A 23254-nucleotide genomic window follows, 5' to 3' on the forward strand; every position below is an offset into this window, starting at 1 on the left:
AGATTAGGATGTGGTACATCTTGGCCGTACTTTAAAACATAGCATGAGGCTGGTCTGCTTATGTATTTCTGCTAGTATGAATATAATTCACTGATCAGTCTCACTTTGAAAGAACAAATTTCAGTTTGTGGTCTGTGCTTTACTTTCAAACAATCTTTTTATTAAAAAAAAAACACCAAAAAACAAACAAACAACAACAAAAAAAACCCCAAACAAAACAAACCCCAAGAAACAAATCCCAAAACCCAAACCTGAAGAAAAGTTAGTAGGCTTAAATTGCACTAAAAGTTATGATTTGCTATTGGAAGATTTTTGTAAGTTGGAAAGATTGAGAACCGTTGTTACAGAGGCCTCCATGTAGTTTTCCCCATATATAAGAAAAAAAAATCTACCTAGCAGGAGTAAATTATTTTATCTGTTTGAAGCTTGGGGTTCGATATACTGTTTATAGATGAGGTATGTTGAGCTGGGGTGTACTAGGTATGGTAGTATTCTAATATTGTCTTATGTTAGTGAACTCTTTAAAACCTGTAAGACTTGCTCTAATGGGTCAAATCAAAAGTTCTTCTAGCATGTCAGGGACAAGAGCCTGTTTCTGACTACCTAGGCAGGCAGTGTAATTTCCAGTGGATCCATCCCAAAACCATGCTGTGAAGACCTCTTCACATGGAAGTTCTCTGTTTCCTTGTGGCTTCCTCCATGCCTGCCCCCATCCAAGGCCTCATCAGCCTCCTTATCGGTGTCCTCCTGGCCAACCTGGACATTAATGCTTTCAAGAGGAGGATCTTGGTGGGGGAATCCTGATGACTGTAGGCCTGTTCCCATTCCTTGGTGCTTCAGCATTGCCAACAGAGTTCTCCTGGGCAGTGTCTGCCTGCTGCTTGGGAACTATCAGGGAGAAATGTGTGTTGGATCTGTTGTCCTCAGCATCCCCTTCTTATTTCCTATCTTTGACTATTTGACTCCCCCAACCCCTTCTTTGGAGACAACAAATGAAATCAAAGTCAGTTGGATCTTCATATGGTGTTTTTTTTTTCTTTTACTTTAACACTTCCTTTGCCAAGAGAAACCTTACACAGAGAAACCTTTAGTGGAGAAAAATCAAGAGTGGCACAAACCAGTGACAGAGAATTATTTAAAAAGGAGTACAAGAAGGAGGGAAAACATAGAATTAACTTTTACCCAAGCAGTTTCTGAATCATCGGTAACATGATATTTGTCATTTGGCTGTGGATGACCGGATGTTTCCATTTCTTAATGACATTTTGGTTAACTGATTGCCTACCTAGCACCTACTGGAAAAATGCATGTTTCACAGCTGAAGCAGTGCACATGTGGTATATTTAATTTATTGTAACACCACATTCTTTTTGTAGTATTTTAACTCTGATATATAAATATGAACTGTTTTTTCCTAAAACTGAAATTATTATGGGCTATTTTTACAATATACAGAAAATAAAACTTAACATCATATTTGTAGTATCAGTGATAGGAAAGACTGCCTTTTTATTTGAAGTTATTGCTATTTTAATAGCACTAAATATAATTCAGTGATCCTGATGGGTTGAAATGGCATATTAATTTTTGTGGTTTCTTCTGGGAATTAGGATGTATTACTGATGCAGAGACATACTTTTTGCTTTCAGTAGGGAAATCTTTGAAAATTTTCCTAGTATTTCTAATTCCAGCCCAGCTTTAACATTTTCATTATGATGCTGACATATCTAGCAAAATCTGCACATACAGGACCAAAAATGCATGGGTTTATTAATTATGAATTTAGTGCCAAAAATAAGGTTGGTATACAGTTGACTATATAACAGAGATTCTAATTTTGCTAGTAAAAGTAAAGCTCAATTGCTATTAGTACACATCATGTATCCCTAGCAGACTGTTCTGAACTGGTACTTCTGGTCATTAAAAAAAACAACAACTGGTGCAATAACGGCATTAGCTGAAGTGATGATGTTTGATTTTTGTTCATGTAGCTTTTTGGGAATTCTCCCTAGAGTCTTTTTGAGTAAAATGGGAGTGTGTCAAGTCTGTGTTCAGTGTTGAGCTTTATAGTTGGCTGGAATGATAGGTTGGACTCTGTACTGAATACTTAGGGAAATATCTTAAGTAGGTTGCAGTCTTACAGTATCTGATTATGAATCAGTAAGATTAAAAGTGGAATTCTTTATGTAGCATAATATTTTCAGTGGCATAGTTATGGTAAATATCTTCCGCAATTGCAGTGTTTAGTGTAAACTGTTCAAGCAGGAGAGTAGTCCAAACTATACTGAAACCCTTTTGTTTCCTGAGACGAGGATATAAAACTGAAATGAGTATATAAATCCATTTATTTTCTCCACAAAGCTACTTTTAAAAAAGCAAAACTTCTAAAGCTGAATAACTGGCTTCACTGAGGTTGATTAATGTCTTGTGTTCTGTTTTCATACAGTGAAATCATTCCCCAGTATACAGTGAGGAGAAAATGTCCAAAAACTGAGTGAAATTGCACTAATTATAGGGGCAAATTTCAGGGATATTTAAGGAGATATTCCTTTAAAATATAAGATAAAAATGCTGCTCAGGAAGAACAGACTGGGAAAAAGACATTTCTTTCTGGACAGGCTGTGTGTTTCTGTACTTTTTCTATTGTAGTTTTACCAAGTAATGGTGGAAGGAAAAGATGTACTTACGCTTCATGATATTTGATGAAAGTAAAAGGTGTATGCTAAGGTCTTTAATTGTTTTGTGGCTAGTGTGAAAAGCGCTTGGTCATGTTGCACAGCAAAGAAACAAGATTTATTCACACAATTACTCAAATTCACAGCAAATTCTATCAGTATGGCTAGTGAGCTCTCTCTCCTGGTGTTTCTAAGTGGTATTTGAGATGAGCCAATGATATTGTTGTGGCTTGAGATATCTAAACTTGGGTTGTGTATGTTCCAAATTGTGTCACTAATGTCTGTGACATCTAATGCATTCCTTTGCCAGTGATCGGCTATGTTCTGCAGTGTTGCTTTGCAGAGAGAAAAGATTTTGAAATGATACTCAAGGCAATTTTATTTTTGTAAGATGCTTTAGAAAATGTACGTAAGTCTTTTTACATACTTCAGTTTGAGGGGGGACAGGCAAAGTCCCCTTTGATTTTTTTATTTTCCCCCTCTCCCCCCTGAAGTAGGGCACATCATTGTCAGTAACTTTTGATCAGGAAGGTTTCAGCTGATTATGTCTTAATAACTACAATTCTAAGAAGCTGTCCAGATTTAGATAAGAATAACTCTTTCCTTTTTTCGGCTTCCAACAAACCTTATGGTAGCGTTTTCCTCACTACAATGCATTGTATTTCATATAATGGATATTTTATTTTAGAGAATATACTCTTTTCATCTGATATGTTCACAGCTTATCTGTAGGGGATGTCTTGAGCCTCTTAGACCTTCATCTCAAAGTGTTTGGGGTCAGACTTTAGTGTCTGGAGCTCTATACGTTGGAAGGATGTTAGTGCTAGGTTTGACTTTGTATTTGGCCCTGTTTTGCGCATGGGAGTGTTTATGTATGCACGAACTTATGTTTATTTTTTCATAACAATATACATTGGCTCCACATGGAAATAATAGACATAGAAAGCATTTGTCTAGAACTTCTTTCTTAAATATATCAGCAGATTCTTTCATTTTAACAGACTTACAAAGAAGACTTCTGTAACTTTTATAATTAACTTCACAATATATTTTTCCCTTCTAAAGGCTTTAAGAAAACAAGATGCTAAAGCAGATGAAACAGAAGAACTCATGAAAAATAAACTTGTGAAATATGAAAGTGAAAAGAACCAAGTAAGACTTAATTTTCTCCTTTCTTGTTTGGTTTTAAATAAGTGTGTAGTGTCATATGTTACAGTATATGCTTCCTTTTTCAGAGAAACCAGAAGGATAAAACCTTCTTTATCCTTTAAGATAAGGTTGGTTTTTTTTTTCAGCAGAGGCAGTGTGAATATAGCTATGCTGAACTTCTGTCTTTCCTTCAAAGGTCTTTAGTTAAGTTTCTAACAACTCTTCCATCCTGCCAGGCAGACAAGTTTATAACTTGGGGATTATCTTCAATTTCCTTCTTTGATTTGTTTCTGAATTTATAGTCAGCTTTTCCTTATTTGCAGCAGCTCAGAGATGCAGGTTTTTTTCATCCCTGCAACTATGTGTGCTAGTTATTTTGCACCATGTTTGTTATTAATTACTTATACTGAACTCTCTGTTACCATATTTCTATCTTCCAGTTCATGGAAAACAAGATTTCTTTTATTTTTGTTCTGGCAGGATGCTAGGGCCGTATTACAACTTTTTCTAGCTTTTTTTTCCTCTTACATTGAGTTTAGCTTTATTGTCAATACTTTCAAAGTTATACCCCTTTATGCTAAACTATCTATGTATGGTTTTATGTTATGTTACTCTCTCTGTTCCATTAATGCTGGTCCTGTTTACTTTGCCCATTTACCAGCCTCTCAACATCCTCTTTGAGATTGCTATCTCTGCAATAACAATTTCCGCTGTCAAAAACTATGTTTATTTCCACGTGGATCTTTGTGATCTTTGAACTATTTATGGTAGAAGTCAGAAAATACTTTGTAGCTTTTGTCTTCTTTTTTTTTTTCTAAATGGTCACCAGTTTTCTGACTATTTCTGATAATTTCTGATTTTTAAATTCCCTTAATATTATAGTTTTAGGAAAAATTCTAATTGTATGAAACTCTGGGCACTTCAGTTTTTCAGTTGTCTTGTTTCCAGAATAATTCAAATACATCTTTTTGCACAACACAGAAAAAACACAGTATTTACTAATTACCAGTCCTACCAACGCATGTAATCTTTAACACTTTTATGAATAAACTGTGTAACAAATGTGACTTCAAATGTTAAGTCATTGTTAGTTTTAATTTGAGTGTGAAAGTATGTTTCAAATCCAGGGATAGTGTTTTTGAAACTTTTAAAAAGGGTTTATCTTCCTTTCTTTTACTTTAAACCCAGTAAAAATTTGCTTTTCTGCTTTTTTTGTTTTGGATTATATATTTTATACAGTCATGTTATATAGAATATTGTACAAAAATTATAGACTGTAAATTAAATTTTCTTTATGTAGTTTAAATAAATATAGCAGGGATATAGTACAAAAGACAGTTTGCTTTAAAATTTTTAGACAAATAAGAATATTCTTTATATTATACCTCATTTTAAATAGATGCTTATATCAATTAATTTGTGCCAGAATTAAATAGTTAAGAAACACTTCTGTACTATGATGCATACACTGCTTTTCTTTCTTCATCATCTTCTGTAATGAAAGCTTGAGCAGGAATTGGAGCAGTCTCAGAAAAAGTTGAATGAATCAGAAAGCAGCAGAGAAGCTCTTCTGCATCAGGTAACTGCTTTGATGTGGTGAAAATCCTAAAGTTTTCACATTAGGCTGTGTCTAGGTCTTTTTTGTTTACACTTCCTATCTCATATTCTGATAATATTGTTTAGGGAAAGGAAGAAGGAGATACTGAAAGACAGGTTTAAGAGTCTAAAATATGTGGACTGATCTCTCATTATACTTTTTCTGCTTTTCAGACTTTCATGTATATATGTTCATATATAATAACTATAGTAGTTGTAGTTATGGTACTTTTTAAATACATAAACACATTATTTCTAACTGCCCTTCATAGTATGCTTTAGTACAACTTCTATATTAGTAATTATTTTTATGCAAAGTGCATGCTATAATTGGAGAATTCAGATAAACTAGTGACCTAGAAGTATTTGCTGTATTATATACTAACGTGATAAAAATATATAAAAAACAAACACTTGAAAAACTATCTAAAGTGTGCTCTAAACAATACCTGTTGATGATTAAATCTAGAAGTTGCAGGCACCTGGATTATAGCTTTAGAAAAGTGTCCTTTATCCTAAACATTTCTAATCCTTCCTTCCTTTCAGAAGAACTGGGGAAAAAAGATTGAAATAAGTAGGGAGGAGGCAATTGGCATACTTAGCATTAGTTGTTTTATTTGTGTATCTAGCAGCAGTTTGACTTGGCTGTATTACTGTTTTGAATGTAACTCACTGTGCATGGAATATAGTGCTATATCATGTATGGGTCATATGAGTTCTATTTTCCTTCAATTCAATTTCAGCATGTCATGTTCTCTTTATTCTATACAATGTCATCTTTGTAAGTGCTAGACTGTATATGATAGAAAAGAAAAATATAAAAAGCCCCGACGTTTCTTAAGAATGAGTACATTGTATTTTTAATGAGTAGAATTTAAATAAAATATATTGCTTATTATATTTTCACTAGCAATATAAAAAGACAATTGCAACATATAAAATGGTAGCATTTTGTTTGGACTAGAGAAATTAATGCTCATCTGTGGTCAACATAGCAAATTAAAATGTTTCCTTTAATTTTGAATAATCACTTTGTGGCCTATAATTAGAAAGGAATTCGTGTTTTTGTTTACCATCTGCAGTACTCTTGAGAGTTATTTATAAAAATTACTTGTGTATACTCTTTTTTTAGTTTCTGTAGTGTTTAGTAAAAGTACACTATTTACTCTTTGATTCTGTTTTTCATTAAACATTTGATACTTGTACATGCATTTTAGATTGAGGACCTTCGTTCCCAACTTTTAAGAGCAGAAGACGACCGTGTAGAGTTGCAGCATCAAATTTCACATGTTGCTATGCACCGCCAGAGCTACCAGGATGTACAAGATGATGACAGAAGAATTAGAACAGGTACAACTCTCATATTTTGCACTAGAGGCCTGCAAATTAGTTGGCCTGGACATGAATTCTGTCTTCAAGTTTCAGTCCAATTCTCCTGTTTCAACAAAACCAGCCATTTAACTCCTTGCCTTTAAGATAATAAGTACTGGCGCCTGAATATTAACAAATAAATAGCAATAAGGTTAAAATTTAGGATAACATACCAATTAGAGAGAACTTCAGTGAAGTGGACAGTGTTTTTACAGAAGAAAAACATTTGAATTATTTTTAAATAATAATTTTTTTGAAATTCTACATTTCAGTCTATTTGCAGTTTAAATTCTGCCATCATGAAAATCACAGCAAAAGTCACTTACATAGTGGTTAATAAGACTGATGAATTTCTGGTAGAATTTCTAAGGGGTAACTACATATTCCAGAGGGGTTAGGAAAATTTTCCAGTATGATGCAGTCAGGGCTTCTGTTTGCAGTATGTTAGAATTTTAGAGATGGAACAATGATATTTAGAAGAACAATACTTTAAACAATTTCAAGATGTTAATTAGATATTAAATTACGACTTAGCAAGGTTTTTGCTACCCTGTTAGTTGTCTATCTGTATTAAAGCTTTTCAGACAATCAAAAGGGCATTAGAAAAGTCTTTATCTCTCTTCTTATTAACATAGAAATGTATTACTCAAGATAATAGAGAAATAGTGACTCCAAGTCCAGTGTCTCTGTGAATATTATGGTTTTGTTAATGACTCAATTCAGTAGCTGAAGTACAAAAATACAAAAATATCTTGATTATTAAAATAGGACTCTAACTCCCTGTTTTCCAAATCTCATACAGAGCACTGGAAAATGGCTAGATTTTGTACATGGTTTAGCTTTAGAAATGTAACACAAAATAGTAATTTTAATAGTTTTTCTCCAGTCATGTTAATGTATATGCTTGAAAGTGAATTTATTTGTAACAATATGCCTTTCATGTTAATGAAAACGCATTTCAATTTTTCCAATTTTTAATAATTATAAATCAAAACAGTTGTAAAAATATGAAGAAAATAAAAATGCACTGAAGCTATTAAGATGTACACATATTTATATAATTTATGCAGTTATGTTTCTCCTTACTGTGTTACTTCTGTTTCTTCAAAGATTCATGGGAAGAATACAAATGGAGGTTTGTTTTTTTTTTCCCCCTCTAGTAGTTGTTTATGACTGAAGACCTTTGAATTTCTGGTTGAGGAAATTTACAGCTTACTCTCATCAAGAACTTCTATTGTAGTTGTAGGATTCAGACATAAAATTCACAGATAGTGTGACTTCCAAATCAGGAGGTATTACTCTGGTGGGAGAATATCTTGGCCTTGAAGTTTGTGGCCAAGTTTCATTTACACCAGTATTTCCCTATTGTTTCTTCCCTCATATTTTATTTTATTGTTTGGGGTTTTTTTGTTGGTTTTATTTTTTTAAAAAAAGGAGGACCCTCCCCTGAAATGACTGGATAAATACAAATACTGTCTCATTCAGTAAAAGGTTATGATATAGGTATAGCTATTTTTCACAGATACTTTGACCAAAATCAGTAGTTGTAGAATAGTCTCAAGTTGAGAAGAAAATTGCCAAAAGAGGAATCAGAAAAAAATAATTTACCACAAGTTTGTGTCTCTGCCTATTGTCTCTGGGCCTATTGTTCTGTTCTCACTATTTTATAGTATCTGAAAGATATGAGAGAGAGAAGCAGGAACTGGAGAAACATATTTTGGAGCTTAAAGCAAAGCTGAATCATAATGCTGTAATGTCAGAGGTAGAAGAACTAAAGAGATGCATAGAGCGTAAGGACAAGGAGAAAGCACAGCTTGTAATGCACATACAGGTAAATTGTGGTTTTTTTTGTATTGTGGGTTTTTTTTAATAATTTCCCATATGTTTAAGGTATATGCTAGATTAGGGAGTAACTTTTAAGAGTAACTGTCATGCTTTTGCTTTTTGAAAGGTGATCAGAGTTTGCAGAGCTTTTTTTCCCATCTTGTTAATAAACTGAAAAAGGTATTTGCTATTGCTCATGAATTTATGGTTTGCGTTTTTTCTATTTCCCATGTGCAAAGAAAAGGAGGTCTGATTTTTATCAGCAGTTGCCATTAATAATTGTTTCTGGAATTACTTTTATAAGTCAGTATTTACTTCCTTATTCCTCATTCTGTCATGCTTAAAAACTAAAGCTTAACTTTAAACAAACTGGGATACCTTGTTCTATGAGATCATAACTGCTTTTTTTAGCAATTAGATGCAAGATAATACTTATATTAATAAGTATTAGTATTCTTATTTGTGGTAAACACATACTATTTAGTGATTGTGAAAAGAATAACAGCAGTCTCTGACACTGGAATTTTAGTTAGAAGACTTTTGTATTGAACACGAAATGAACTATAAGGAGGCAGTAACCTCTTTATTTAAGACAGGAGATTTCTGGGTTTTTGTATCTTTCTAGATTTGCCATTGGTAGTAAGATTCCTGAACAGTAACTGTTTTCTACTGTCTTTCATGACTGTCAGGAGAAATGAGGATATTTTCAAAACCCTGTGTGGTATTTCAGTAGTCAAGTACTTAACATTTATTATACTTGTATTGGAGCATTCAGTAAGCCAGGAGTTTTGTATTTTAATGAAGGCACTTTTCTTTGAAATGGTCTTTTCACTTTGGAAATTCAAAAGTAGGAAATTTTTTTTTTGTCTTTTCATAGATTTACAGGACTATACTGTTCAGTTTACTTCTGCTGCTCTTTTCCCTTGTCAACTTCTGTGCTGATTTAAATCAAACTAAGACATCAAATTACATTTGGAAAAAATTGAAATCTCAAAATAAGATCCTACATGCTTTATGAAAATTGAATGCTTCTCAACAGAATAGAGTGTTTCTATAGAGGGTAAGGCAAGCAGAACTCACTTCCTGATGTCACTCAGCATTTGTGTTCTAGTTGGCTGATACAACTCCAGACTAACTTGAAACATGCTGGGTTTTTTTTTGTGGGGCCTTAGAAATTACAGTTTCTTTGCTGGCAGATGTTAATGGGATAAAAACCCCCTAGAAAACAATTTTTTTTTTTTTAAACTTCTGCTTGTAGAACATGCTTTCTTGAGGGTCAGAATGATGTTCTAATACTAATTTCCAGCTCTGGGAAAAAAATTAATGAAAGAGTACTCAGCTGGGGTCATTGTCATTGCGCTGAGTTAGAAATCTTTTATTTCCCTGATTATCTCAACAGAAAACACTTTGTACTTCTTATCTGCTTCCCACTGCCACTCTCCTACAGAGGCAGTAACAGGAAAATAGCAAGCGTGTTTTTCTTTTAATGGGACATCAAGGAATGCAAGGATGTGAATTTCTAAACTTATGTACTAACAAAGCATTTTGTCAAGCCTGTTCTAACAGCTGCTCCTATCAGATAGCCTGATTCTCAGTTGGAAGTGACCAGTCACAGAATCATAGAACAGTTTGGGTTGGAAGGACCTTTAAAGCTCATCTAGTTCAACCCCCCTGCAATGAGCAGGAACATCTTCAACTTGATCAGATTGCTGAGAGCCTCATCCAACCTGACCTTGAATGTTTCTGGGGACGGGGCATCTACCACCTTTCTGGGTAATGTGCTCCACTGTTTCACCACCTTCACTGTGAAAAATTTCTTCCTTATCTCTACTCTAAATCTGCCCTCTTCTAGTTTAAAACCATTACCCCTTGTCCTGTTGCAACAGACCTGCAAAAAACTGTCCCCATCTTTCTTATAAGCTTCCTTTAAGTACTGGAAGGCTGCAACAAGGTCTCCCTGGAGCCTTCTCTTCTCCAGGTTGAACAGCCCCTACTCTCTCAGTCTGTCCTCATAGGAGAGGTGTTCCATCTCTCTGATCATTTTTGTGGCTCTCCTCTGGACCCTCTCCAATAAGTCTATGTCACAGCACTCCAGGTGGGGCCTCACCAGAGTGAAGTAGAGGGACAGAATCCCCTCCCTCAACCTGCGGGCCACGCTGCTTTTGATGTGGACCAGGATATAGTTGGCCTCCTGGGCTGCGAGTGCACATTGCTGCCTCATGTCCAGCTTTTCATCCACCAGTATCCCCAAGTCCTTGGCAGGGCTGCTCTCCATCCCTTCATCCTCCAGCCTGTATTGATACCAGGGTTTGCCCTGACCCAGGTGCAGGACCCTGCACTTGGGCTTGTTGAACCTCATGAGGTTTACATGGGCCCATTCCTTGAGCTTGTTCAGGTCCCTCTGGATGGCATCCCGTCCCTCAGGTGTGTCAACTGCACCACTCGTGTAAACTTGCTGGAGGTGCATTCGATCCCACTATTTCATTGATGGAGATATTAAACAGTGCTGGTCCCCTGGTCCCAGTACAGACCCCTGAGGTACAGGGCTCGACACCGATCTCCCTCTGGACATTGAGCCGTTGACCACTACCCTCTGGATGTGACCATCCAACCAATTCCTCATCCACCCATCAGTCCACCCATCAAATTCATGTCTCTCCAATTTAGAGAGAAGATTGTTGGGGGGGACTGTGTCAAAGGCTTTACAGAAGTCCGGATAGATGACATCGGTAGCTCTTTCATTGTCCACTGATGTAGTCACTCCATCATAGAAGGCCACTAGGTTGGTCAGGCAGGACTTGCCCTTGGTGAAGTCACATTGGCTGTCTCGAATCACCTCCCTGTTCTCCATATGCCTTAACATAGTTTCTAGGAGGATCTGTGCCATGATCTTCCCGGGGCAGAGGTGAGGCTGACAGGTCAGTGGTTCCCAGGGTCCTTCTTGCTACCCTTTCTAAAAACAGGTGTAATGTTTCCCTTTTTCCAGTCTCCAGGGACTTCACCTGACTGCCATGACTTTTCACATAGTGTGGAGAGTGGCTTTGCAACTAAATCACACAATTCCCCCAGGGCTCCTGGGGCCAATTCCCTCAGGACTCTGGGATGCATCTCATCAGGTCCTGTAGACTTCAGGTTCCTCAGGTGGTCTCAAACCTGATCTTCTCTTACAGCAGGAGGAACTTTTCTCCTCCAGTCCCTGTCTTACAGGCCATCCCCTCGAGAGGTGTGCGAAGAGAGCTTGACAGTGAAGATTGAGGCAAAGAAGTTGTTGAGTACCTCAGCCTTCTCCTCATATGTTGTTGCTAGTCTTGCTTATCAAAGTAGGGGGGCAGGTATGCTTTCTTTGACCTTCCTTTTCTGGCTGACATACCTGTAGAAGCACTTATTATATTATTCTTTACATTCCTTGCCAAGTTCAGCTCCAGCTACTCCTTGGCCTTTCTGACCCCATCCCTACACAACCGGGCAGCATCCCTTTACTCTTACTAGGATACTTGTCCCTGCTTCCACCGCCTGTGCATTTCCTTCATGTGTGACTTGGGTGTAAAGTACACTCAAGTGATGTTTGACTTGAGTGTAATTTATCTTTGGTTAGTGGGGATGATTTTGAGGATTCTGTCTCAAATCACATATCAACATGAAGAAAAAAAGAAAGGTGTTTATTTTTTAGCTGCCTGTTATATTTACATAAGCCATTACCTGTCAGAACAAGTAGCAGTTCAGGCTTTGGAGAAATATGTAGATGGCATCACTTTAAGCAACTGATTTTGTGCAATGTACCTTTTACTGAATGAATATACTTCTTGACTGATTGAATGTATGCATCTTCGATTACTCAATTCACAGACTTTATGCTTGCATGAAAAATCTAAACCTTCTGGATTAATGGTTCGTGACGGTTAGATACAACATGATTGGCAAGAGATGCAGATCAGACTGTGATGAATAAATTAAGAGTTGAGGTCTGCAGTCAGGAAAAATTAGTAAGAGAAATAATTAGGTGCATGATTTGGATAACATTGTTGAAAACTATCAGTGACAAGCATCATGATTACATAGCATTAGAATCTGGTGACTGCACTGCTGAGACACAGGGCAGAAAAAAGGCAGATGGGAGAAGAATACATGTAGATTGTCTTTAGGTGACTAATGTAATTAGTGTGCTGGTGTGAAATGTGGCTTTCTGTATTCCTATTAGTATAGAATGTTTGCACATAACTATGATATAAAGCATTGGTTCTGGAAATTGTAGCAAATGAGTGATCATCACTTGCATTTTAAATGTTCATCAAAGTTTTAAGGAATGTTGTGCTGAATACACTGTGTTGTGTTTTTTATACCTAGAATGAATTTTTCATTGCAGTTTGTGGTGATTTTATTTTTAAATTAGGTGTTGAAAACGCATGTCAAACGTATGGTATGTGACGTAAAGCTGGGGACTGTAAATCCAGACTACAAGAGTTACTAGAACAGTGGCAGAGTCGCATGTTAGTACCTGTGGCGATTAGTTTACACTGCGGATAAATAACTAGGCTTTAACTGGAAACTGTTGGTCTCTTTCTCTGCCTCTAATTTCTTATGAAAGTTGAAAGCTAGGTTACATATTGGGATGTTGGATGTGTAGAAAACTAGATGCACAACTGTTTTACTTCGGGCAAATGTTTCATCTGGTTTTGAGTTTGTTAATCACCTCTGTTCAGTGTCATCTCTAGCCAGAGCCTGTCAATTGAAAGGTCTGTGGTGGTGTTGCGGTCTGAGGGCTGATACAAACTTTAATCAGTTTTGAAAATAATATTTGCATTCAGATCTCTAGAGCATTAATATGCTGTACCCCAGGATTTAGTAACTAATCTTAATGACATTTTTTAAATGTTCCACAAACTTAATTCTCTTTTATAAAAATCTTCACGTATAAAAGCCAGGAGGAGAGTATTTGATGGTATATTGGTGTCGAATGAGTTGACATGAGTATTCTAATACCTTCCCCTTGGTTCTGTTAGCAGTGGAATTATGAAAATGCAGCAATAAAATTAATCTGGTTTAAAAAATTGAGATCCAGGATTGTCTTGTGTAAAGACCGAGAGAGGCAATGTACCACAATCAGAATTTTCTATAGTAACTAAAATGCAAAACATGCTAACAATTGCTGTGCATATATATGCAATACATTTTAACAATGAACTGTTCTGAATATAGAATATCCTGGGTTGCTTATGTCAGGAGAACCTCCATGCTGTTGTAATGTATGTCACAGGATATCATCATGCTTCTGCTGCATCTGGGGCAGCTCAGTGAGTTCTCAGGATGACTGACCTTCAGCTACCAGAGACACTAGATGCTCCTTGGAATCTGGAGTCTTAATCTCTAAAGGCAGGATTTCTCATCTGTAGAGAAATTTTTTTGGAATCACAGGTGCTTAGTAGTTTGCTACATGGAAGAGAAACTTCGATGCCCAAGGAATGTGATTTTTTTTTTTTTTTAATAAGGGCGACCTCCTGACATTGCTTATCCTTTCTCTTAGATTATCTCACTCTTGTTTACTACAGTCACAATTGAGAAGGAAAAAATTGGATGAATATTTAAAAAAAAAAAAAAAGCCAAGAACAAAACCCCACATCAATATATTCCTGTCTCTCAGACGTCCTTAAAATATTTACATTCTGAATTACCTAGAAGGGTAACTCCAAGATAGGTATGTGAAAATATATCTACTGCAAGGTCCAACGTAAGCATCACTTTGCCGAATTCTCCTGCCATAGTAAAAAGGGCAGCCTGCAAGGCTCAGGAGACAGCCGTACCTGGTGGAACCCCTGTCAATATGTGCACCGACACAGTTGTGACATTGAGCTTGTTCTCCAGGCTCCAGTAATACAGAACTGAAAAGGATATTTGTAGACACGTTGAATTGGACACGGGCCTGCTGACAACTTTAAACACTAAGTTTAAACATGTTGCCAAAACAAAGGTGGAGACTGAGATCTGTGATAATTCCAACTTCTCTAGCACTAACAAGGCTCTGGGCACAATAAATCTAAACAGACCTGGGAGCTGGATTAAGGTGTAGCCTGTGTAAGGACTGATGTTTCTTTTCGGCCAGTTTCTTCAAATCCCACAACTCTGGAGGCTGAGAACAAACTTACATTTATTGTGTTAAGTTTTTAATTTCTTTTAGTGTCACTTTCTTTATCTTCCGTATGCTGTGTCACCCTGATGAAGGGCAACTCCTTTCCCACAGGTAACAGTATTTCATCCTCAATGCTAATGGAAAAAAAAAAAAAAAAAAGGCACAACCTTCCAAACCAACCAACAAAAAAACTAATGAAAACCCTGTGGTACAACACTCGATTGTAATACCAAAATAGGTCCTCACAGTGTCACCACTCTCACCATCCAGCCCCTATCTGAGTTTCAGCCTGTACTGAACTTGTACTCGGTACTGCTCTGGCCATGGCTGCCGTAGAATGTACATACAAAGAGCTTTGCAAAGGAAACTGTCAACCTGTGTGCCTTACATTAATTATAACATCTTGTGATGTGTTGTCTGCATGCATATTTAATGACCTTTGCAGCTGAGATTCTGTGGCCAAGAGGAAAATGGGGACTAAAAACCTGAAGGGAAACTGCGGATTGAGACTCCTACAGATGTCTGTATACAAACGATATAAACCATGATGGGGAAATAGGGGTACCTACTTACTCCAAGTGTTATTTTAATATTCAAGATTGACCATATGTGCATCCATAGTAGGCTGTAGGTATAAACATTCTGTGCAAGATACTTCATTATTTTAAGAGGAAATAGGTGATTTTCAAGACTGAAGGTTTTGACAAACTTATGAACAATAGGCAGATGGTATTTATTAAAATTTTATATGTTAAATCTAATGTTTTTTGAAAATACACTGAAATTGAAAAATGTGATGCTATCAATCTAGCTTAATTATCAGTTGTAAAGATTGTATAGAAACAAATTAAAAGCTTAAGTTTATAAGGTCATCATTATGAAAAGAATCCACAAGGTCATACTTTCACAGCCCAGCACTGCCAAGTACAATGTTCTTCCAATGACAACAGTAATTTGCATAATTATTTCTTACTATCAAAACAATCTTAAGTTATCATAAAATCAAAATTAGTCATTAAAAAGATATAGTACTGTAACTTGCTTAATGCAGCTTTGTGTTGTATTAACTATTTACTATCTGCTGATAGTACAGTTTCACAAAAACTAGTAATCAGTAATTTTTTGAGCAGTGTTTGTCTGAAAGGGATACCATATTTAACAAGGTATGCTCTACTGACCCTGTTGATGGTTATTTCCAATCATTAAGTGAAAACTGTGTCCTTTAAGATGGTTCTGATGATGTCTAGATGTAAATTGTTGTAAAGGGTTGCTTCAAATCAACCACAATGTTGATGTGTGCAGGCAGGTAATGACAAATGGCAAAAAGATTACTTGCCTGTAACTATTCTGTTAGAAATGTTATTTTAAAAATTGCAAACAATCACTCATCCTACTTTTTTGACAGAATGCCTAGAAATCTCGTGTCCAGAGAAGGGCAACAAAGCTGGTGATGGGTCTGGAGCACAAGTCTTATGAGGAGCAGCTGAGGGAACTGGGGTTGTTTAGTCTGGAGAAGAGGAGGCTGAGAGGAGACCTTATCGCTCTATACAACTACCTGAAAGGGGGTTGTAGCGATGAGGGTGTTGGCCTCTTCTCCCAAGTAACTAGCGATAGGACAAGAGGAAATGGCTTCAAGTTGCGCCAGGGGAGGTTTAGATTGGATATTAGGAAAAATTTCTTCACTGAGAGGGTGGTCAGGCATTGGAACAGGCTGCCCAGGGAGGTGGTGGAGTCGCCATCTCTGGAAGTGTTCAAGAAACGTGTGGATGTGGCGCTTCAGGACATGGTCTAGGGGACATGGTGGCGCTGGATTAATGGTTGGACTTGATGATCTTGAAGGTCCTTTCCAACCTAGTGTTTCTGTGAATTGGGATTGTGTATTGAGATTTTCCAAGTAACCAAAAGAGAGGACCATAATATTTGTTTTTTATATACGCTTAAGCTCTGTACATGGATGTTGAGGTTTGAGGTGTGCTCTTTACAGGTGCTGAAGGCAAAAATCTCTAACAAATAGTGCTTGTGTATGTCTGTTCCCCTTGTGTGAATGTATGTATATGCCATACCTGGAAAGAGGCTTTCTTCTTTCTGGGAAATGTATCTCTCTATGTGTATGGCTGATAAGTAGGATTTTTTTACTTTATTATTTTTGACAGCCCATGTTGGAAAAGTTGCTTATTTAATGTTTTAAATACCAGCAGGTATGAGTTTTGACAACTGCATGCATGTTAACATACAGATATACATATGTTTATCGTATGTCAAATAGGAATTCAGAAGTTCAGGTCAATAAATTTAGGACCTCTGTTGTGATATTATAAAACAGAGTGTGGAGACCCACTGTTTCCCTATCCCCTTTACAGGGAAAGCTGCATGAAATGCTGATATGTTATGCTGCTGTTTTCCAGCTGACTTCAATTGTTTTGAGTCTGTTCTTGCTTAGCTTTTCTAAGCAAAGTGCAAATTATTTGCAAAGACTTATTTTCACAAACTGTAAAAATATAAGGAAGAAATTTTTCATAATGAAGGTGGTGAAACAGTGGAACAGGTTGCCCAGAGGGGTGGTAAATGCCCCATCCCTGGAAACATTCAAGGTCAGGTTGGATGAGGCTGTTGGCAACCTGATCTAGTTGGAGATGCCCCTGCTCACTGCAGGGAGGTTGGACTAGATGACCTTTAAAGGTCCCTTACAACCCAAAATTTCTATGATTCTATGATTTATATTGGTAGATCCATGTCAAAGTTCATTTTTCCTCCTCATGCAAATAGTTTGTGTTGATAAATTAGTTGTGCTTCAAAATAAACATCTGAAACAAATGTTCCCTTTTTTTTTCATTTCACTATAAATCAATAAATTGGAGATTAAGATTTGCTACTGCACAGTGGAGTGTATGATTACAATTAATTGAAGATTATTTTCTGTGTTTAAGCTTAGACTAATATTTCATTAAAAAACCTGTAGGAACTGTAGTTGTATTAATGAAGTGTGTTCTCTGGGGGATTTATACATAAATAACTAGTTTTTAATGATGCAGAGTTGACTAATCAACCAGTTTAGGCTGACATCCTCTATGGTGTCTCCAGAAAGACATGAAATGGGAAGTGATAACAGCATGTATAATCACATGACTGATGAAATTATGACCCGTTTTACCAAATCTGTTGAAGACTAAATGTAATGCCTGACTGTACTTTATTGAGCCATTTTTGACTTCTGCTACATTCAGAATTTAAATTCTTACCTTTAAAGAAGTATTGTAATCTGGTTACATTTGAAATTAAGCTTGTTTTGATAAAATTTTGCTAGTGGTAGCTTCTGAGGTTTTTTTGGTTGTTTACTTTGTCTTATGAATCAGAACTTTTTACAAAGTTAGACCTGGTCATTTTGCCCGATAAGCTTGAAGAGGAATGTTTAAATAATAGTGAAGCAGAATATATGTGGGTTTTTTCTAATGTATAGAACTGTAAGTCTAGAAAGGCTTTGCTGTTTTCGTGGTGGTGTCTGCAAAGATTTACTCCTGACTATTCTGTAATGTGTTTACCTATTGTTTTATTATCTATATCTCAATTGTGTTTAGAGCAGGACTATTCATCCTGCAGGTAAGCAATTGATTGTCCAATGGATAATTCTATTCCTGTTTTGCATCATGGGTATGAATAGCAAGATAGACTGATTGTTCTTGTCTATAGCGAGAGTCCATTCTGATCTGTGTTTTCTTGCAGTACAACGGTCTGTCACATGCAAGAGTACACATGCAGACTTCTTTCTAGGACAGTAAATGCTATCCTGAAAAGACTGGTACAGTTTATTGCTTCCCAGGAGGTAATGGCCAGGCGTGGAGGAGAAAAAAAACCACAACAAACCCCCAAAGAAAAACCCAACCAACAAACCCAAGCAACCTCCCTCCCCCAACTTTGTGGAAGGACCTTTGTCTATATAGTCTTCCATGTGCATCCATAAAGTTGCTTATTCTTTCCTAGGCAAAGTATTTTTCCCCTGTCCCTTCTGAATTGCACCATGTTTATTGCAAATTATATCTCCAATGTTTCAGTCATTCTGAAATTTAATCCTTTTCTCCAAGGTATTTCTGTCTCTCGAAGCTTGACAATATCTTTGACTGACTATAGAGCAGGCCTATTAAATTAATCTAAGTCATTAATGAAAATACTGAATGGTATGAAAGCAGTCTAAATAGGCTCAAAATACAGAATACTAATGTGAAATTCTACGTGATGGTCTTAAAATTTCATTTTTGCTAGTGAAGCTTCAATAATTGTTTCTGATACGCCTTTGCAGAAGTTATATGGAGAACAATTTTTCCTACTTGTTTATGAGATTGTCCTGAGAAATATCATCAGATTTGAGTTAGGCAGCACTTGTTATTTTTAAAATGTGTAGTTTTGATTACATTCAGTATTGAAAGGATGACTAATGTTGGCTTTAATATGCTTGCTACATTTTCAAACATCTTTGCACTTTGTTCTAGAAACATCTACCAAGCTGTTGTATTGCCTTTGTATTCATCAGTGCTTTCCAAAATACCCTTTTTCGGCATGTTGCTTCAGCAAAAAAAAAGCAACCAGCTTAAAACTGGGTAACAACTAGCTCATCTACTATAGGTTACTTTTGTTGTGGTGAATGCTATTTTTTCCTTGCCAATTTTCTTTTTGCTCTCATTTGTTTATATTAATCTCCTTATATCTTACTATTTGCTTTATTCCATATTTGTCTAGTGTGTAACATAGAAGAATCCTGGTCAACGATTCCTTCTCAAACTCAAAATACAAATAATAACAAGAACAACTAGAAGAGGGAAAAATGCAGAAAGTAAAATACAGGATAGAGTAACCATGTATTTTATATCTTGTGTTGGAATTCTTTACCATTGTAGAGGGGGAGATTCTGTGGGCTAACAGGGCTTTCTCTGGTAGTCAAGGAGATCTTTTATGCTATTCATATTTTATATAGAAATGTGATTTAATATTGTGTATATTGTTTGATAAAGCTTTAAACTGTATATCTTTAGAGTTGGAATTTTCATATTTTTCTATGATTATTCCAGGTGTTAACATCTGACCTCGAAAACAGGGAGAAGCAACAGGAAAAAATGCTGGACCAGCTAAAGGAGATACAGAATTGCTACAAGGCTTGTGAGAATGGACGTAAACAAACTGAACTCCAGTCTGCTGCGTTAGCTCAACAGGTTGAAGAGAGTAGCAAGGAAGCAGAACGGTACCTCACTGAACTCAAGCATTCAGAGGCACTCAGGCTGGAGATTGAGAAAAAAAGAGAGGATTTGAAGGTGAGAGCACAGGAAACTATCCGCCAATGGAAGTTGAAATGTAAGAAACTGGATCGTGAGGTGGAAAACCAAAATGAAACTATCAGCCAACTGATGGACAAGAACAGTCAGGTAAGACTAACTGGGGTTTTTTTTGTACTCTTTGCATTTGTTTTAGAAATGAAGATAAAGAGTTTATTTATGCAAACTGTGACTTAAACCATTTTCCACCTTAAGTTATGGGCCAAATTTTCTGGCAAACTACAAAACAGCTAATAGGTGGCAATATTTTTTAGCTGTTAAGGAGTTCCACATTCTCTTCTTTATCCAGTATTTATTCCAGTCTCTTCACTTCACAAGAAGAAAGCTTTGATTAAGAAGAAAGTTTCTCTATGAATGTTGCTTTTACACTATCTTTTCAGTTAACAGTTAACAAAACTTAGGTTATTTTTAGTTAATTTTTAAGAAAACATTGTGATGTTAATTTTTTATAAAAAATTTTAATCACATTAAGTAATAACCCATGTTCAAGTTAACACTGAGCTGAAATTAATAAACTCTGGTAAATTTAAGCTGTGATTCCTGGGGTTGCTGTTTCTCTCCTGAACTACATAGTGTATTCCTTATTTTTATTATTAATTGCTCTGTCCATGCTCCAACAATTCATTCCATAGTAATCTTGTATTGGTTAGCCCTAGCAGTTGTCTGAGGAAATAAGGTTCACAAACATTTAAGAAGTTGGTCATCTCTTGCCTAGGTAAATGGTGGCGTTAAGGAAAGAAAGAAAACCTGTTTCATTTAGAAATCATATGTGTCTCTCATAGTAGACAAATGAGAAGCAAAAAGTAGAGGAGTATTGAATAGCAAGCAGGAGGAACCCCAAAAGTCTTTGAAACCACCATTCGTGGAAATGCGTGGACAGCAGTTGATAGTGCTGTCCATGTTGACATTTTCTTTGTTATATAAGACTTGTTGACATAGATTTTACCTCTTTTTATGTGACATGCATAAAAATGCTAAATGCAGTCACTTTGGTTTAAGCTCCATTTAAGAAATGCTGTCAGTATTCATTCTACCTTTTAAAATGAAGAGCATCTTGCCAACAAATTTGACGTGTCACTCTTGAAGAAAATGTCTTCATTGGAGGCTATGTAATATCAAATAAACTATGCATCACTGTGGAGGAGAAAATACAAACAGTATTTCATGTTCTCAATACAAAGTTTTAGACAGTTTCCATATGAGGTTATAATCAATCTAGATGCAGTATTTGTGATAAGCTTCAGGGAACTAGATGAACATAATTTAACCAGCTTTGAAATATACAGACCATTAACATCTGAGACAAAACTGCATAAAAATAAATAAAGAAAAAAAAGGAGAAATGGCAGTCTGTTGTCTTTGCTTTCTCTTGTAAGACTTCAAAGGGTTGATGGGAAGTTTTCAAAATTGGATCACAATCATAGCTTGCAATTTTGAGATGTTCCAAATATTTGCAGAAAATGGGTGGGCTGTAGACAAATTGTTTATGTTTCATTTTTTAAAAGTTATTGGGATAATTTAGTTAAAGACTTGCAGATGTGGTTATCCTTGATATTGGTTAACAGTAGCACCTCTAACATCTTGTGCCTTTTTACCCTGCACACTGTTAACCTTAATTGCCTTTTTGTTCTGCATAATTTCAATAATTTTACTCTATCTATAAAAAATGTGTACTGTTTGTGGTAATAGTGAGTAGAAGTCAGTATAAAATTTATTTAAGCCAGTTCAAAGAATCCAATAGTTTGTGATACATCAGGAAAATCTCATGTTGTTCCTTTATCATTCTTTTTTTCCTGTAGTAGAAGTTGTATGTGACTTATGATAAAAGTACTGCAAATTCCTTCTTATTTTAAACCAAATGTTAAAAAAATTAAGTTATAACTTGAGATAAGTAAGAATCAGGAATGGTGTGTAACATGGGTTTAATAAAATGTAGTATTTAGTAAGAGACATATACTTGCAGTGCAAATTTTCCATAGAATTATAGAATGGTTTGGGTTGGAAAGGGCCTTAAACATATCTGTATCCAACACCCCTGCCATAGGCAGGGACACATTCCACTACACCAAGTTGCTCAGAGACCTGTCCACCCTGACCTTGAGTGTTTTCAGGGATGAGGCATCTACCACTTCTCTGGGCAACCTGGGCCAGTGTTTCACCACCTTCTGTGTAAAAAATGTCTTCCTTATCTCCAGTCTACATCCACCTTCTTTTAGTTTAAAACCATTACCCTTTGTCCTATTGCAACAGGCCATACCAAGAAGTCTTTCCCTGTCTTTTTTATAAGCCCCCCCTTAAGTACTGAAAGGAAGCAATAAGGTCTCCCTGGAGCCTTCTCTTCTATAGGTTGAACAACCCAACTCTCTCAGCCTTTCTTCATAGGAGAGGTGTTCCATTCCGCTGATCATTTTTGTGGCCTTCTTCTGGACTCTCTCTCAGCTCCTGTTCTGAGGGTTCCACAGCTGGATGCAGTACTCCAGGTGGAGTCTCACCAAAGTGAAGTAGAGGGGCAGAATCACCTCCCTCAACCTGCTGGCCACGCTGCTTTGGATGCAGCCAAGAATATGGTTGGCTTTCTGGGCTACGAGTGCACATTGCCGCCTCATGTCCATGTGGCCTTCTTCTGGACTCTCTCTCAGCTCCTGTTCTGAGGGTTCCACAGCTGGATGCAGTACTCCAGGTGGAGTCTCACCAAAGTGAAGTAGAGGGGCAGAATCACCTCCCTCAACCTGCTGGCCACGCTGCTTTGGATGCAGCCAAGAATATGGTTGGCTTTCTGGGCTACGAGTGCACATTGCCGCCTCATGTCCAGCTTTTCATCCACCAGTGCCCCCAAGTCTTTCTCGGCAGGGCTGCTCTCCATCCCTTTATCCCCCAGCCTATATTGATACCAGGAGCTGCCCCAGGCCCTGCACTTGGGCTTGTTGAACCTCATGAGGTTCACATGGGCCTATTCCATGTCCCTCTGGATGGCATCTCTTCCCATGACTGCAGCACACAGCTTGGTGTCATTAGCAAACTTGCTGAGAGTGCACTAGATCCCACTGTCTAGGTTCCCGACAAAGATATTAAACAGTGCCAGTCCCAATACTGACCCCTGAGGAACGCTGCTTGTCACTGGTTTCCACTTGGACATTGAGCCGTTGACCCCAACTCGAAGTGCAACCACCCAACAAATTCCTTATACACAGAGT

General features: G+C 36.8%; 1 protein-coding gene across 1 annotated transcript in view; it reads left to right on the forward strand.

Moving 5' to 3' along the window:
* CEP128 (centrosomal protein 128kDa) overlaps positions 1–23254 on the forward strand; it is a gene marked incomplete at its 3' end in the record, with an annotated part of 56126 nt that overhangs the window by 27246 nt on the left and 5626 nt on the right. Inside the window, exons 8-12 of the mRNA XM_010294710.1 lie at positions 3741–3827; positions 5329–5403; positions 6638–6770; positions 8462–8622; positions 19800–20150. Of these exons, the coding sequence (XP_010293012.1) occupies positions 3741–3827; positions 5329–5403; positions 6638–6770; positions 8462–8622; positions 19800–20150 (807 nt within the window). The remainder of the gene's footprint in view (positions 1–3740; positions 3828–5328; positions 5404–6637; positions 6771–8461; positions 8623–19799; positions 20151–23254) is intronic.

The sequence above is a fragment of the Phaethon lepturus genome, unplaced genomic scaffold (genome assembly GCF_000687285.1).
Source record: "Phaethon lepturus isolate BGI_N335 unplaced genomic scaffold, ASM68728v1 scaffold3019, whole genome shotgun sequence".
In the NCBI taxonomy this organism is placed as follows: domain Eukaryota; kingdom Metazoa; phylum Chordata; class Aves; order Phaethontiformes; family Phaethontidae; genus Phaethon; species Phaethon lepturus.